Source organism: Ictalurus furcatus, chromosome 16 (assembly GCF_023375685.1).
Source record: "Ictalurus furcatus strain D&B chromosome 16, Billie_1.0, whole genome shotgun sequence".
In the NCBI taxonomy this organism is placed as follows: Eukaryota; Metazoa; Chordata; class Actinopteri; order Siluriformes; family Ictaluridae; genus Ictalurus; species Ictalurus furcatus.
In genome coordinates, this window is record NC_071270.1 from 28,552,552 (window position 1) to 28,565,051 (window position 12,500).

Sequence of the window (12,500 nt, forward strand, 5' to 3'; positions counted from 1 at the left end):
CGAAGCGTAGTAGCATGGTTGTAAGTGGAATAGCATGAACAGATTTCAGGTGCAGTCTGGGTTAATTCGGCAGAGGCCACGCCCCCTTCACCAATACGGAGTACCTCAGAGGCCACGCCTCTTTCACTGGGATTTATCGACTTCTGTTCACACACGAGCCTTCAAGTAACTGTACCACTTTACCTTCTCTGTATCGGTCCTCGCAGTATTTCACTCCGAACCTACTCCTCGTTAATCACCCTCGACTTCACACAGAGAAAGGTAGAGTAAGTAGAAGACGGGGAGAGAGAGAGAATGGACAGGAGGGATGGAAGTGAAAGTCAGGTGGTCAATCAAACCACAAAAACCGAAACCGCTAATTATACAACTTCTAATTATTAATAGCTTCTAATTACATGCAGAGGTGTTCATCATGTCAGTCAGGGTTTGAGTGTGATTAACAGCTCCTGCGTGTGTGTGTGTATGTGTGTGTGTGTATCCAGTCGGGATTTGCTGCAGGAGGTTGTAGATGCGGATCTGAGTAACGAAGCCTTTCCTTTCTCCACACACAAAATAGTGACAGCTGCTGGACACCAGGTCAGTTTCTCTTTGTGTGTGTGTGTGTGTGTGTGTGTGTGTGTGTGTGTGTGTGTGTGTGTGTGTGTGTCGTGTCAACAAACATCACACACAGTCACATTAAGCCTATAAATCTTTCTCAGGACTTAGATTTCGATTCCGAGCCCCACGATGCAGTTATAAAGTGATTCTTTGTACCTCGGTTACGTTGACGTTCCATATGATCAGAACACAAATGTAAATATAGCTGCAAGCAGCGACGAAGGGGCCAAGCACTTTTTGTCTACACCCCTTAGCGACAAAGGAAGAACAGAAGCCATTGGGGTCATCAGTGCTTGTTACCAAGGCGATATACTCAATTTGAAGTCAGTATGTCAAACCGTTGCTGAGATATTGCCTCACTTCCTGTTTTCAGTAGCCTTGCCAAGTTGCAAATGAGCTTAACGTGTTGCTTAACGACTGCGCCAAGTTTCAAGCCCAGAAATGTCCTCGTTTCCCGACTGGTGGCTCGGATGAACCGTCCAACGGTTTTCAGGACGCTGTAACCCAAATTTGGTGATGAGTGTCCAAGTTTGTAGGAGTTGAAGAGGGGGGAAATGCAATATGGTTGAAATTTACATCATGGTATTGGTTGAACTTGGCATAATCCAAAGAATCAGAATTCTATGGAAGTGCGTTGGAGTTACTATTATTATTATTATTATTATTATTATTATTATTATGTTTGTCCAACTCTCTGCTTGAGTGTCATGCACCACAATCGCCATTAATGCAGCTGAGACTGTCCTCCATCACTGTGCCAAATTACATAAACTGCATATGAATAGATTGTGTCTATGGGCTGCCATAATAATAATAATAATAAGAAGAAGAAGAAGAAGAAGAAGAAGCAGAGGAAAATATGCAATAATCAAACCACCAAAAACATCTGCGAAACCAAATAAAAATTATATATGACTTTATATTTTATAAAACTAGCCAAGGAGAATCGCAAATATTTATTGTTTTTAAAAGCAAAAAAATGGCTTTGAACATCATCTCATTTGCATATAATTTATTTATCCCCCCCCCCCCGCCTCCATTTTGAAACGAAATACAATTGCTTAAAAATATATAACGATCATTTTTTTATTCAACATGGAAAACAATATTTCGTAAAACATAGAAGAAAAGAAAGAATTGTTGTTGGACGTTTAGCGTGACTCGGACACGAAGCTTCACCGCAAACTAGTAAAAGTGCTGAAGATTGCAGAGGAGCGATTGATTCAGAAAACACACGAGTGCACACTTTGTTCCTCTGAAAAGAGCCGAGAGTGAACAGGAGTAATGGTGTGCTGTGTCAGCGCGCACACACACACACACACACACACACACACACGTACGCACACACACACAATTTATTCCAATTAACTCTCTCTGTCTCCGCCACACAGCCACTTTTTTACAATTAGTTCCTGCAGAATCAACATAAACTCGTAAGTTTTGTTTCTTTACTTTTGCTAATACAGCTGAAATCTCAAGGAAGTCTGTTTCACACAAAATATTTGATAATTTGTGAATAACGGTGATTATGGCGTTACCGTGGCAGCTGTCAGGGGGTGGGATTTATTCATCAGTCAGTTCTGGAAGTTGACGTGTTGGAAGCAGGAAAAATGGGCGAGTGTAAGGATCCGAGTGACTTTGACGAGGACCAGATTGTGATGTCTAGACGCCTGGGTCAGAGCTTCTCCAAAACGCAGGTGTTGTGGGGTGTTCCTGGAGGCCGGGTGTGTGAGCGGGTGGGGAGGAGACGGCACCAGGATGCACTATGGGAAGAAGGCGAGCTGGTGGAGGAGGTGTGATGTTCCGGGTAACGTTCTGCTGGGAAACCTTGGATCCTGGTATTCACGTGGATGTTACTTTGACACGCAGCACCTACCTAAACACTGTTCCAGACCGAGTACACCTCTTCATGGTAACAGTGTTCCTAATATCAGTGTCCTCGTTCAGCAGGATAACGCTCCCTGACACACTGCACACACTGTTCAGGAACGCTTTGAGGAACATGACAAACAGTTCAAGGTGCTGACTCAACCTCCAGATTCCCCAGATCTCAATCCGATCCAGCTTCTGTTGGACGTTCTGGACAAACGAGTCCGATCCAAGTCCGATCCACATGCTTAAAATGCCATCATTAAGCTCGGTGATCATGTTATTTAATAACATCATATTTACAGCTCAAAGTGCGGTCACTGAGGATCTGATGGTGGTTCGACGCAGATGCCCATGACTTGTCAGTGTAATTAATCTCACAGCTCCAGTGTAAAACTAAACATGTCGTAGAGTCGCTAATTTGCGTTATCCGTGAGCCGCCGTTTATTTATAGCAAGTGCTGAACGAGCAAGTGCATTGTTTTAATGATGCTTTCTGGTCAAGTTTTTTTACTCGCTGATGCGACAATATTCAGCATTTCTGAGTACACTGGAGAAATAAATGACTGTGCGTGTGTGTGTGTGTGTGTGTGTGTGTGTGTGTGCGTGCGTGTGTGCGTGTGTGCGCGCGCAGGTACGAGCCATGCGTCTGTCCTTCGTCGGAGAGCTCGGCTGGGAGCTGCACATCCCTAAAGACTCCTGCCTGCCGGTTTATCAGGCCGTCATGTCCGCCGGCGCCAAATACGGCGCCCAGAACGCAGCCTACAGAGCCATCGACTCGCTCAGCATCGAGAAAGGTGAGGTTCTGTTTACGGTTCTACTACACACGTTTCTCTAGAGGCTGTGGGCGGAGCCTAGTGACGAACACCGTCAATAAAACACTACTCAAAATCCACAGACTGATTTTCGCTGACGTTGAGGGAGGACAGAAAAAAAAAAAAAAAAAGAACATGAGGCACAGAGAGTTTGTTTGAAATTGCGTTGAGCGACCCAAACAGAACCGAAAGGGTGCCAATACTTCCAGTAATTATCGGTGAAAGCTGACAGAATCATGCGTAAAAAGAGCGAGATAAAACGCTTCGAAAATTCAAAAGAAGATTCAAAAATCTGGATTTTTTGGCAGAGAAGCCGTTAAGAGTCCGAGACATCCTCAGGACAATCCTGACCAATCAGTGACCTGTACTGGTTCTAGCTCCGCCCACACAACTGTTCGGTTTTCTCTTGTTACCCTGCAAGAAGTGGAACCGAATTCATCGGCAGTAAACTCTCAGAAATATTAACACTTTAATGGATTTTTGATTGCTTTGTTTTTGTATTGTTGGGGGAACCCTTAGAAGTTCTACGCAGAACCCTTTTAGCAAGCTAAGAACTTAACTATCCGATAAACCATTAAGAGCGTACCAAGCGCTACATGTTGAAGACCCGACAGGTTCTAGACATTATGAGCAATAGTTTGGAGATTATTCAGTTAATAATGCGCTCGTCAAGGGTTCTTTAAGCGTTTATCGCGTAATTAAAGGTTCTTAGCCTTGTAAAGGGTACTACAGTATGTGGAACCATGTTTTGAAGGTTTTAAGTATTAAGAAGGAAATAGTGAGTTTGTTTTGTACGCTTACAGTACATATACACTTAGGAAAAGAAGTTCTTCAGCGTTTCTGTAAGGGTTCTCGTCTTCCAAATCACGGTTCTGCTTTGATTGTTGGGTTCTGCGTAGATCCTGTAAGGGTTGCCTGTATCACATTTGGGTTAGGCGCCGATTTGGAGTCTTCACGGGTTTCTGGATTGAACTCCGCCCACTTCCTGTTTCTCAGGTTACAGACATTGGCACGCTGACCTGCGCCCCGATGACACGCCCCTAGAGGCGGGGCTTGCATTCACCTGTAAGATGAAGTCGTCTATCCCCTTCCTGGGACGTCAAGCTCTGGAGAAGCAGAAGGCTGAAGGCCTGCGCAGGAGAATCGTCTGCTTCACCGTTGACGAGTGAGTCACACACACACACACACACACACACACACACACACACACACACACACACACGTCATCGCAGTCATACACACCACAAACACTGGAAGCTGAACACGACACTGTAGAGCGGTTTTGTAACCCTGGGTCTAGACGTTTGGGTTCTGATGAAATAAAGTGCAGCTAAAAGTAGCACAGCGTCGACTAGCTGAACACGTAGCGGCGCCGAACTACACAAAAGATGTGCAAGGTGAAGTGTTGTAGGAGTCAGGAGTGAAAAACTGTAAACACAAAGAATTATCAAGGTTCTTGTGTGTTTGTTTTTTAACATTACAGTGCAGAACATTATGAAAGCCTGCTTCCACCACAGAGAAAAAAACAACTTAAAAAAAAAAAAAAGGTCATTCCGCCGTTTTTCTCCCAATGGCGGGTTCATAGTGCGCAGTTTTGACTTTATTTCTCGCATTTACGAGTTTACGTCTCAGAACTCTGACTTTTCTTCTCACAGTTTAGACGTCTTCTTGACATTTAGCGACGTCATTTACAACGAACGCACAGACAAAGCATCAGTCATTCTGTTAATAGACTGATAAGAACAACACTCCTCAGCTAGTCCAGACGAGGAACACCGCACGCTCGCTTCCTGAACTCAGCTACGTTTCAGGTTCCCCGTCGAGCGGACGTCAATTCCTCTTTCTCCATGCCAGAAACTCCACCGCCGAACGCTAGCTCCGTCAGCGTGAGGAGAAATGGATATACCGCGATTATTTACTACTATTATTTAAAGCAGTAAAGGAGCTGAAACTGAAACGGAAACATCCTCCGAGGCTGAGCCGGAGAACAAGGCGCGTGAACGTCTACATGAGATCCAGTTTACGTGAAGATGACGTGAGCACAGCAGAAGGAAAGATAATGAACTCTACATGACTCTGTAGCAGCTAAACCCATACAGTGATGGCTTAGCCGCGTCTCCGCTCGTCTCCGCTCGGCTAGCGACGCCAGACTAGCCTAGTGAGAAACGTTTAATATCCTATCGCTCCGGAAGTCCCGCACACGGCGACACACCCCAGGGCAGGTGTTCTGATAAATCCGACTTTTTCTGATCACGTCGTACATGGACGCGCTAAAATTACCGAGAGAACCACGAGTTTGACTTTGTCGTGTATTTTTGTAGGTCTGAGAGGCTTCGAAAGTAACGTGGAAGTAAAGTACTGCTTGGACACGATAATCAGATTACTAATTAATCAGAAATGTCATCAGATTACACTGGGTACAGGATCCAGTGTTTAGTGCGAAACACACTGATTAGTTTTAGTTCATGTTAATAAACTCCAAAAAAAAAAAAAAGCTCTATTCGTCATGACGGTATATCAAGCGAGAAAATCGAGATTGGACGAGGTCACTAATGTGGAGAGGCGGAAAGGGGCGGAGTTTCCAGGGGATTGGTTAGATCAAAACACGTACACGTCTGTCAAATGATTTGCATTTCTTGCAGTCGGGTGTACACGGCGATGTTCCCGTACGAGCGTACGGATTCCCGGAGTGTGTGTGTGTGTGTGTGTGTGTGAGATGACTGTAAAGTGTTTGCTGTTCTCTCTCTCTCCACACAGGAAAGTTCCCATGTTCGGATTGGAGGCCATTTTCCGTAACGGCGTTCCGGTTGGACACTTGCGGCGCGCTGAGTTCGGCTACGCCATCGACAAAACCATCGGCTACGGATACATCCGCAATCCAGACGGAGGGGTGGTGAGTTACAAACACACACACACACACACATCTGTGTACTGCGATGAAGGAAATGTGAAAGTTTGATAGAGTATAGATAATGAAGGGAAAGAGGAAAGTGCCAGTCGTCCCTCCATCTCCCAGAAGATCAGTTATGCCTGCACCTGACCCTGGGGTCAAAGGTCACAAATGTTAGAGGCATTAGACATGACCGTATTTAGACAGAATTAGTTAAAAAATAATTTAAAAAAAACACGATGGAGAGAGAGAGAAAGTGAATGACGACTGAAAGCGATGAAGGGAACAGATCCGTGATCGAGTTTGACGCCAAGATGAAATGATTGGATAAACAGTTCCCACTGCAGGGGGCGCCACTGAGCAGTGTTTCCTTCAAGAGGACCATTTTACACCGTCGTAGATATAAATAACAAACCTACACGCACGGTTTCGTCTCATCCCGTCAGAACGAAACGTCACGAAGGAAAATAAACCTCAGACCCGGAACAAGTCGAGCGCATAAATCAAAAACCTGTATTTTTGTACGTGTATAAATCATATCACGCGCTACTTTCTCATCGGAACGAAAGATAGACAGGCCACGCCCACAAGAGACAATTTTAACATGACTCGAAAACTATTCAAATTATTCGTGTCGTGTGTCCCTTCCCGTCACCCCCCCCCAACACAGGTGAGCCCAGATTTCATCCGCAGTGGTGAGTTCACTCTGGAGAGAATGGGCGTGGTCTACAAGGCCAAAGCCCACCTGAAGTCCCCGTTTGACCCGGACAACAAGAGAGTGAAGGGGATCTACGGTTCAGACTGAACGTCCTGATGCGGTCCCGTTCTCGTCCTCGCCGCAGACCTGAAGATAAACCGGAGGTTCAGGGACGACGAGAACGCTCCTGTTGCTGTTACACACACTCGAGACTTTTCCAGCAGAACCAAACACACGCTCGGGTCTGCGTTCACGTCGGGTCTGAGCCGGGCACGTCTGATACGGAAATCCTTTCGCCCCGTCAGACTTTACAGGTCATCTTATTAGTCTTAAAATGTCCACAAGAAAGCAAATGTATTAACTAGTAATAGAACTGTCTGTAAAATTCAATCGAAAACGTAAACGTGTCTTAGTAAAAATATTTAAAAGCCAAAAAAATACGAATACGAAAATACGAAGTGTGTACCGTCTAACAGTGTGTTCTTTTCTTTTCTTTCTTTCTCAGCGCAGATATAAGTGGAGAGTTGTATACTCGTTAGCTACAAGGCTAAATTAGCTGACAAGTAAACGACGCGCGCAGCCTCCAGTTTAGCTTCATCCTTCACACTGGTGGATATATGCGTCCGTTAGTTGTTAGCAACATTAGCTTTGTAGCTCCAGCGCAAAAATTGTGTCCACGTTATTTTATATATAAATGCGTGTGTGTGTGTGTGTGTGTAAGAAAAGAAAAAAAAGGAGACCATGTGACGGTTTACATCCTGTGTATTTGGAATTTAAGCACATTCGACAGCACCAAAGTCGTCCTATAAAATTGTTCCAGTCTGACAGAGAAGTCTTTCCGATGAGTTTATGAGCAATAAAATGAAAAGGTCATGTACTGAAATGTTAGCAATGCTAGTTTTCTTTTCACGGCACAAGAGTTTTTCTGTTTTTGTATTCATTACTAGCTCAATACTGCGAGCGTTTACCCCCAGGCAGAGACGCCACAAAAAAATCCTCGTTCCTGATTGGCTGAAGCAAGCCTGCATTACTCACTGCACAAAAATAAGCACAAACAATAGTTTAGATTAAACCTGTACTCGCACGTTGCTCTCATGGCGTCGGAGTGTACGGTTCCACTAAAGAGGAAATGATGACCAAATGAAAGTATTTATATGCGTAAAGCTTATAAACCCTGGAGGAAGTTAGCAAAGCGCTAGTCAGCTGTTACAGACTTCACGATCGACCGTAATTAAACTATAAATATGCGGCAACCGTGGACGTGAATTCAGTAACATGTTTTTATTTATTTATATACTGTAAGTGCACCACGCCGGTGGAGACCTGGGAGCCTCGGCGCTGGAACGGGAAGACTCGGCGTTATCCGCTGCGTCGGGGTCGGACCTCGGTAGGGCCGTTACTCTGAGCCGGCGCTCGGCTCGGGTCACAAGGTCGCGCGGCTGGCTGGAGCTCCATTAACACCTGGGGAATCTTCCGTTTCTCCCAGTCGCCCTGGAGACGAGAACGACGCGAACACGCGTTTCACTAAGAGATCAAACTGTGTTTCTGAACGTTCTCGTGGTGCTAGCGGTTGCCTCTGCTAGCACGAGCGGTTGTACTCACGGGGAAGAGCTCGGCGATGGACTGGTTACAGTGCATGGAGATGGGTGAGGTGGTGTACAGCGAGTCGAGCACCTCGGCACTGAAGGAGTCCCAGGTCACGGCGGAGAACTGGTCCTCTACTGTCGTCTGAGAGCAGCTGCAGCTGTCCCCGCCATGGAACCTGACAAAAATAACAACAAATCACAGGCTCATAAATAATGCGTTATGGTTTCTATAGTAACAGCTCGTTCACTGGGAATGTTCAGATGTTAAACCACACACACTCTCTCACACACACACACACACACACACACACACGCAAGCACCTGTTGATGATGCTGAAGTATCTCTGCAGGTAATCAGGGTCTACGTGACTCTTACAGAGCTCCAGCTGTGTACGTGGGTAATAGTGCACATAATTCACACACATCTCCTCCATGATCCCAAATCCACCCTGCACACACAGCAGGAAAAAACACACACACACACACACACACACACACACACACACATATACACAGCACCATTTAACTCTATTTCAGGGCCATTTCTGCCTTCGAACAACTTCAGCCTCCATCGGAAGAGGAGATGATGTCGGGTGACGTCAAGGCTCTGAGATGATGTTAAGGCTACAGAATTAATAAAACTGTCTGATGAATCATCTTCTAATCCTTTCACCGACTTCCTGTTTACGTCGACGACTCGGGGAACGTTTCTCAAAAAGTCTTAAAAATGCCTAAATGGGATTCATTATAATTAAAGTTCCTTTGTTTTCTAAGTTAAAGCGCACCTTTCATGGTTTTTAAACGTGTCAGATTTTGTCTTAAAGCGCTCATACGAAAGATTTACGTGCAAAAAGGTCAAAAAAACACTTTAACGTGCTCATCATTTAAACTGCAGCATTACATTTCCCCCACCCCCCCACCCAGTGTCACAAACGACTCCTTAAATGATCCGTTCTAAACTCCTCCTTTCAGAGAGCATACTCTGCTCTGATTGGTCTACCGTTGTCAGCGTGTTTCAAAAAGGAAACGCCCACTGCCGTAACGAGTTTCAGCTCCGTCTGTCAGTGAGCAGGTGATGAAGACCAGAGGCGGGGCTTTTTATTACGGACCTACCTAGGTTAGTACAGGAAGTAAAGTCTGGAATCACTTAACGACTCGATTCGGCCGTTCAGAATCGATTCCTTCTTTTAGGGAGTCGATAACTCTTTGCAGACAAAGAAACGTTGCAGACTTTTTGAAAGTCTACATGAGAGGTAATGTTTGAAAAAGCCTAATAGGTGCACTTTAAAGGCGCCTTATAGGGTTAATAGCTGCTATACTACAACATGAAAAGTGACTTAAAAGAACGATGTGTCGTAACTGCGTAGTGTGTATCGTATTCATGCTCACCACTGTAGCTTTGACTCGGTCTTCTGTGTTGTAAGTGCATTTTGTCAGAAGCACATCACCCTGAGAGAGAGAGAGAGAGAGAGAGAGAGAGAGAGAGAGCACAATCTTGTGATCAGCTGCTATTTGTAGTTGGAAATGTAAAAGCGGCTCGGTGTTTGGCAGGTCAGAGTGAAACTGGCGGCTCTCGCTGTGTGTGTGGGAGCTGATATTGACAGTCTAAATGCAGCAGATCTGTTCTTTTGTTAGTGGCTTGTTGCCTCCAGGCTTTTCCTGTGATGTCTGCGTTATCGCCGTTTTGTTTTTGGTTTTTTTCTTTCCCGGATAAATACAAGTCCTGTTTTAGCTGTGCTGGCGTGGAGAACTTACTGGCAGAACAGTCACCATCTTCCTGAGGATGCGGATGATCTGAGAGAGAGAGAGAGAGAGAGAGAGAGAGAGAGAGAGAGAGAGAGAGAGAAGTGTTAGTGCTGAATAAATATAATCTAGCACCTTCTTTCTCAAATTTGAAGAAACTTGATCATATTCAACGTTCTGTAGGACGTGTGGGGTCGTGCCGTGCCGTGAGCAACCATCAGGGATATATTTATATTTGAGAGTGTGTGTGTGTGTGTGTTTAAGCGTGTTCTACCTGATAGTGTGTGCTGAAGTGTTTGTCCTCCTGCACCACCTCCACCTCTCTGCCTCCTCTCACCAGCACGGTGCGGACGCCTCGGCCCGCCAGGTGTGTGTGCAGCTGAGACGCAAAAATATGGATCCCTCCAGGAGGCAGCGCCTGTAGGGGACGAGTGGGAGTGAACACACACACACACACACACACACACACACACACACACACACACGTTATCCAGGAATACACAGCACTTCAGCACACTGGTGTTCGGTTCTCTCGAGCAATTTACAGGTTCTACATGTGCACACACACACACACACACACACTTTCTTTGATTTAATGCGTTTCACTATAATCATATATATTTGTAAAGTCTTGATTTGATGTGACATGTTTTACAGCAAGGTTCGAGAACACCTGATCTACAACTATGATTGAACTTTTTGACATTTGATTCGTTGAAAATGATCGATTCAAACGAATCGACTCAGTATAATGAATCAAACTTTCAGCAACAAAAGCTAATCTCTCGAATTAGTTAGCTGAACACATGCGCACACGTAAGATGAAGCACAAACGACGTTCGAGGTTCTAGATGGTTCTGGAGTGCGTACCGTGCGTGTGCACTCGGCAGTGCAGTAGCCCGTGAGATGGAACGTGTGCTGGTGAGGAGGGATGGCCATGACGGGCGTGTAGACCAAACCGAGCTCCATGATCCCGGCGTCGAAGCGCCTCAGAGACGGAGTGAACCACAGACGGATACCCGAGGAGTCACGACGCCCTGGAACACAAACACAATTCTGTGAGTATAGCTGACACACAGACCCCGATACTGCAACAGAACCGCTGTAGTGATTCAGTTCATTTAATAAACATTGTAGTTTCTATACTGTATATAACAATGATGCTTAGCTACACATCTAGATAACCGCTGGTACACTAACTCTCATCACTCACAGGTGTCTGAGTAACCGAGATCCGATTTACATCCTCATGTTCTCGCTGATTTATTCAACAGCAGCACCCCGATGAATGAAGTATATTCCCACTTATATTTTAATTGTTTTTAGTGCACCTGGGTGACTCGGAACAGGAAATTGTTCGACCATGACTTCCTGTTTCACAGGGGTATAAATATGAGGTGTAACACAGGCCAAATTCCCTTAGTCATTCATAACGATGGGTAAGAGCGAGGAATACAGCTGTGATGTGCGGCAAAAGGTTGTTGAGCTTCACACAATGGGGCGTGTCTATAAGAAAATAGCACAAGCATTGAAAACGCCCATTTCCACCATCAGGGCAATAATTAAGAAGTTCCAGTCCACTGGAAATGTTATGAATCCACCTGGAATTGGACGTGTGTCTATATCGTCTCAACACGCTGTGAAGAGGACGGTTCGAGTGGACAAAACATCTCCAAGGATCACAGCTGGAGAACTGCAGAAGTTAGTTGTGTCTTGGGGTCAGAAAGTCTCCAAAACTACAATCTGAATCACCTACATCACCACAAGCTGTTTGGAAGGGGTTCAGGAAAAAAGCCTCTACTCTCATCCAAAAACAAACTCGAGCGTCTTCAGTGTGCCGACACTACTGGAACTTCAAATGGGATCGGGTTCTATGGTCAGATGAAACAAGAATAGAGCTTTTTGGTAATAAACACCAGAGGTGGTTTTGGAGCACACAGAGAGGTAGCCGTATGGAAAAGTCCCTCATGCCCACGGTTAAATATGGAGGTGGATCTTTAATGTTTTGGGGCTGTTTTTCTGCCAGAGGACCTGGACATTGTGTTAGGATACATGGCATCATGGACTCGATCAAATATCAACAGAGATTAAATGAAAACCTGACTGCCTCTGCCAGAAAGCTTCAAATGGGCCGTGGTTGGATCTTCCAGCAGGACGATGATCCAAAACATCATCAAAATCAACACAGAAATGGTTTACTGACCACAAAATCAAGATCCTGCCCTGACCATCCCAGTCCCCTGACCTGAACCCCATAGAAAACCTGTGGGGTGAACTGAAGAGGAGAGTCCACCAGCGTGGACC

At 45.3% G+C, this 12,500-nt stretch overlaps 3 protein-coding genes across 3 annotated transcripts in view; 2 read left to right on the forward strand and 1 right to left on the reverse strand.

Moving 5' to 3' along the window:
* sardh (sarcosine dehydrogenase) overlaps positions 1–7,744 on the forward strand; it is a 29,949-nt gene extending 22,205 nt beyond the window's left edge. Inside the window, exons 17-21 of the mRNA XM_053645938.1 lie at positions 483–576; positions 3,100–3,262; positions 4,277–4,445; positions 6,038–6,173; positions 6,841–7,744. Of these exons, the coding sequence (XP_053501913.1) occupies positions 483–576; positions 3,100–3,262; positions 4,277–4,445; positions 6,038–6,173; positions 6,841–6,975 (697 nt within the window). The 3' untranslated portion in view covers positions 6,976–7,744. The remainder of the gene's footprint in view (positions 1–482; positions 577–3,099; positions 3,263–4,276; positions 4,446–6,037; positions 6,174–6,840) is intronic.
* ptgdsa (prostaglandin D2 synthase a) overlaps positions 1–12,500 on the forward strand; it is a 90,982-nt gene that overhangs the window by 2,822 nt on the left and 75,660 nt on the right. The gene's annotated exons all lie outside the window — the stretch shown is intronic.
* Positions 8,271–12,500, reverse strand: part of dbh (dopamine beta-hydroxylase (dopamine beta-monooxygenase)) — an 11,938-nt gene continuing 7,708 nt past the window's right edge. The window contains exons 6-11 of the mRNA XM_053645951.1: positions 11,067–11,233; positions 10,471–10,614; positions 10,209–10,247; positions 9,843–9,902; positions 8,775–8,902; positions 8,271–8,629 (exon numbers count right to left, since the gene is read on the reverse strand). Of these exons, the coding sequence (XP_053501926.1) occupies positions 8,431–8,629; positions 8,775–8,902; positions 9,843–9,902; positions 10,209–10,247; positions 10,471–10,614; positions 11,067–11,233 (737 nt within the window). The 3' untranslated portion in view covers positions 8,271–8,430. The remainder of the gene's footprint in view (positions 8,630–8,774; positions 8,903–9,842; positions 9,903–10,208; positions 10,248–10,470; positions 10,615–11,066; positions 11,234–12,500) is intronic.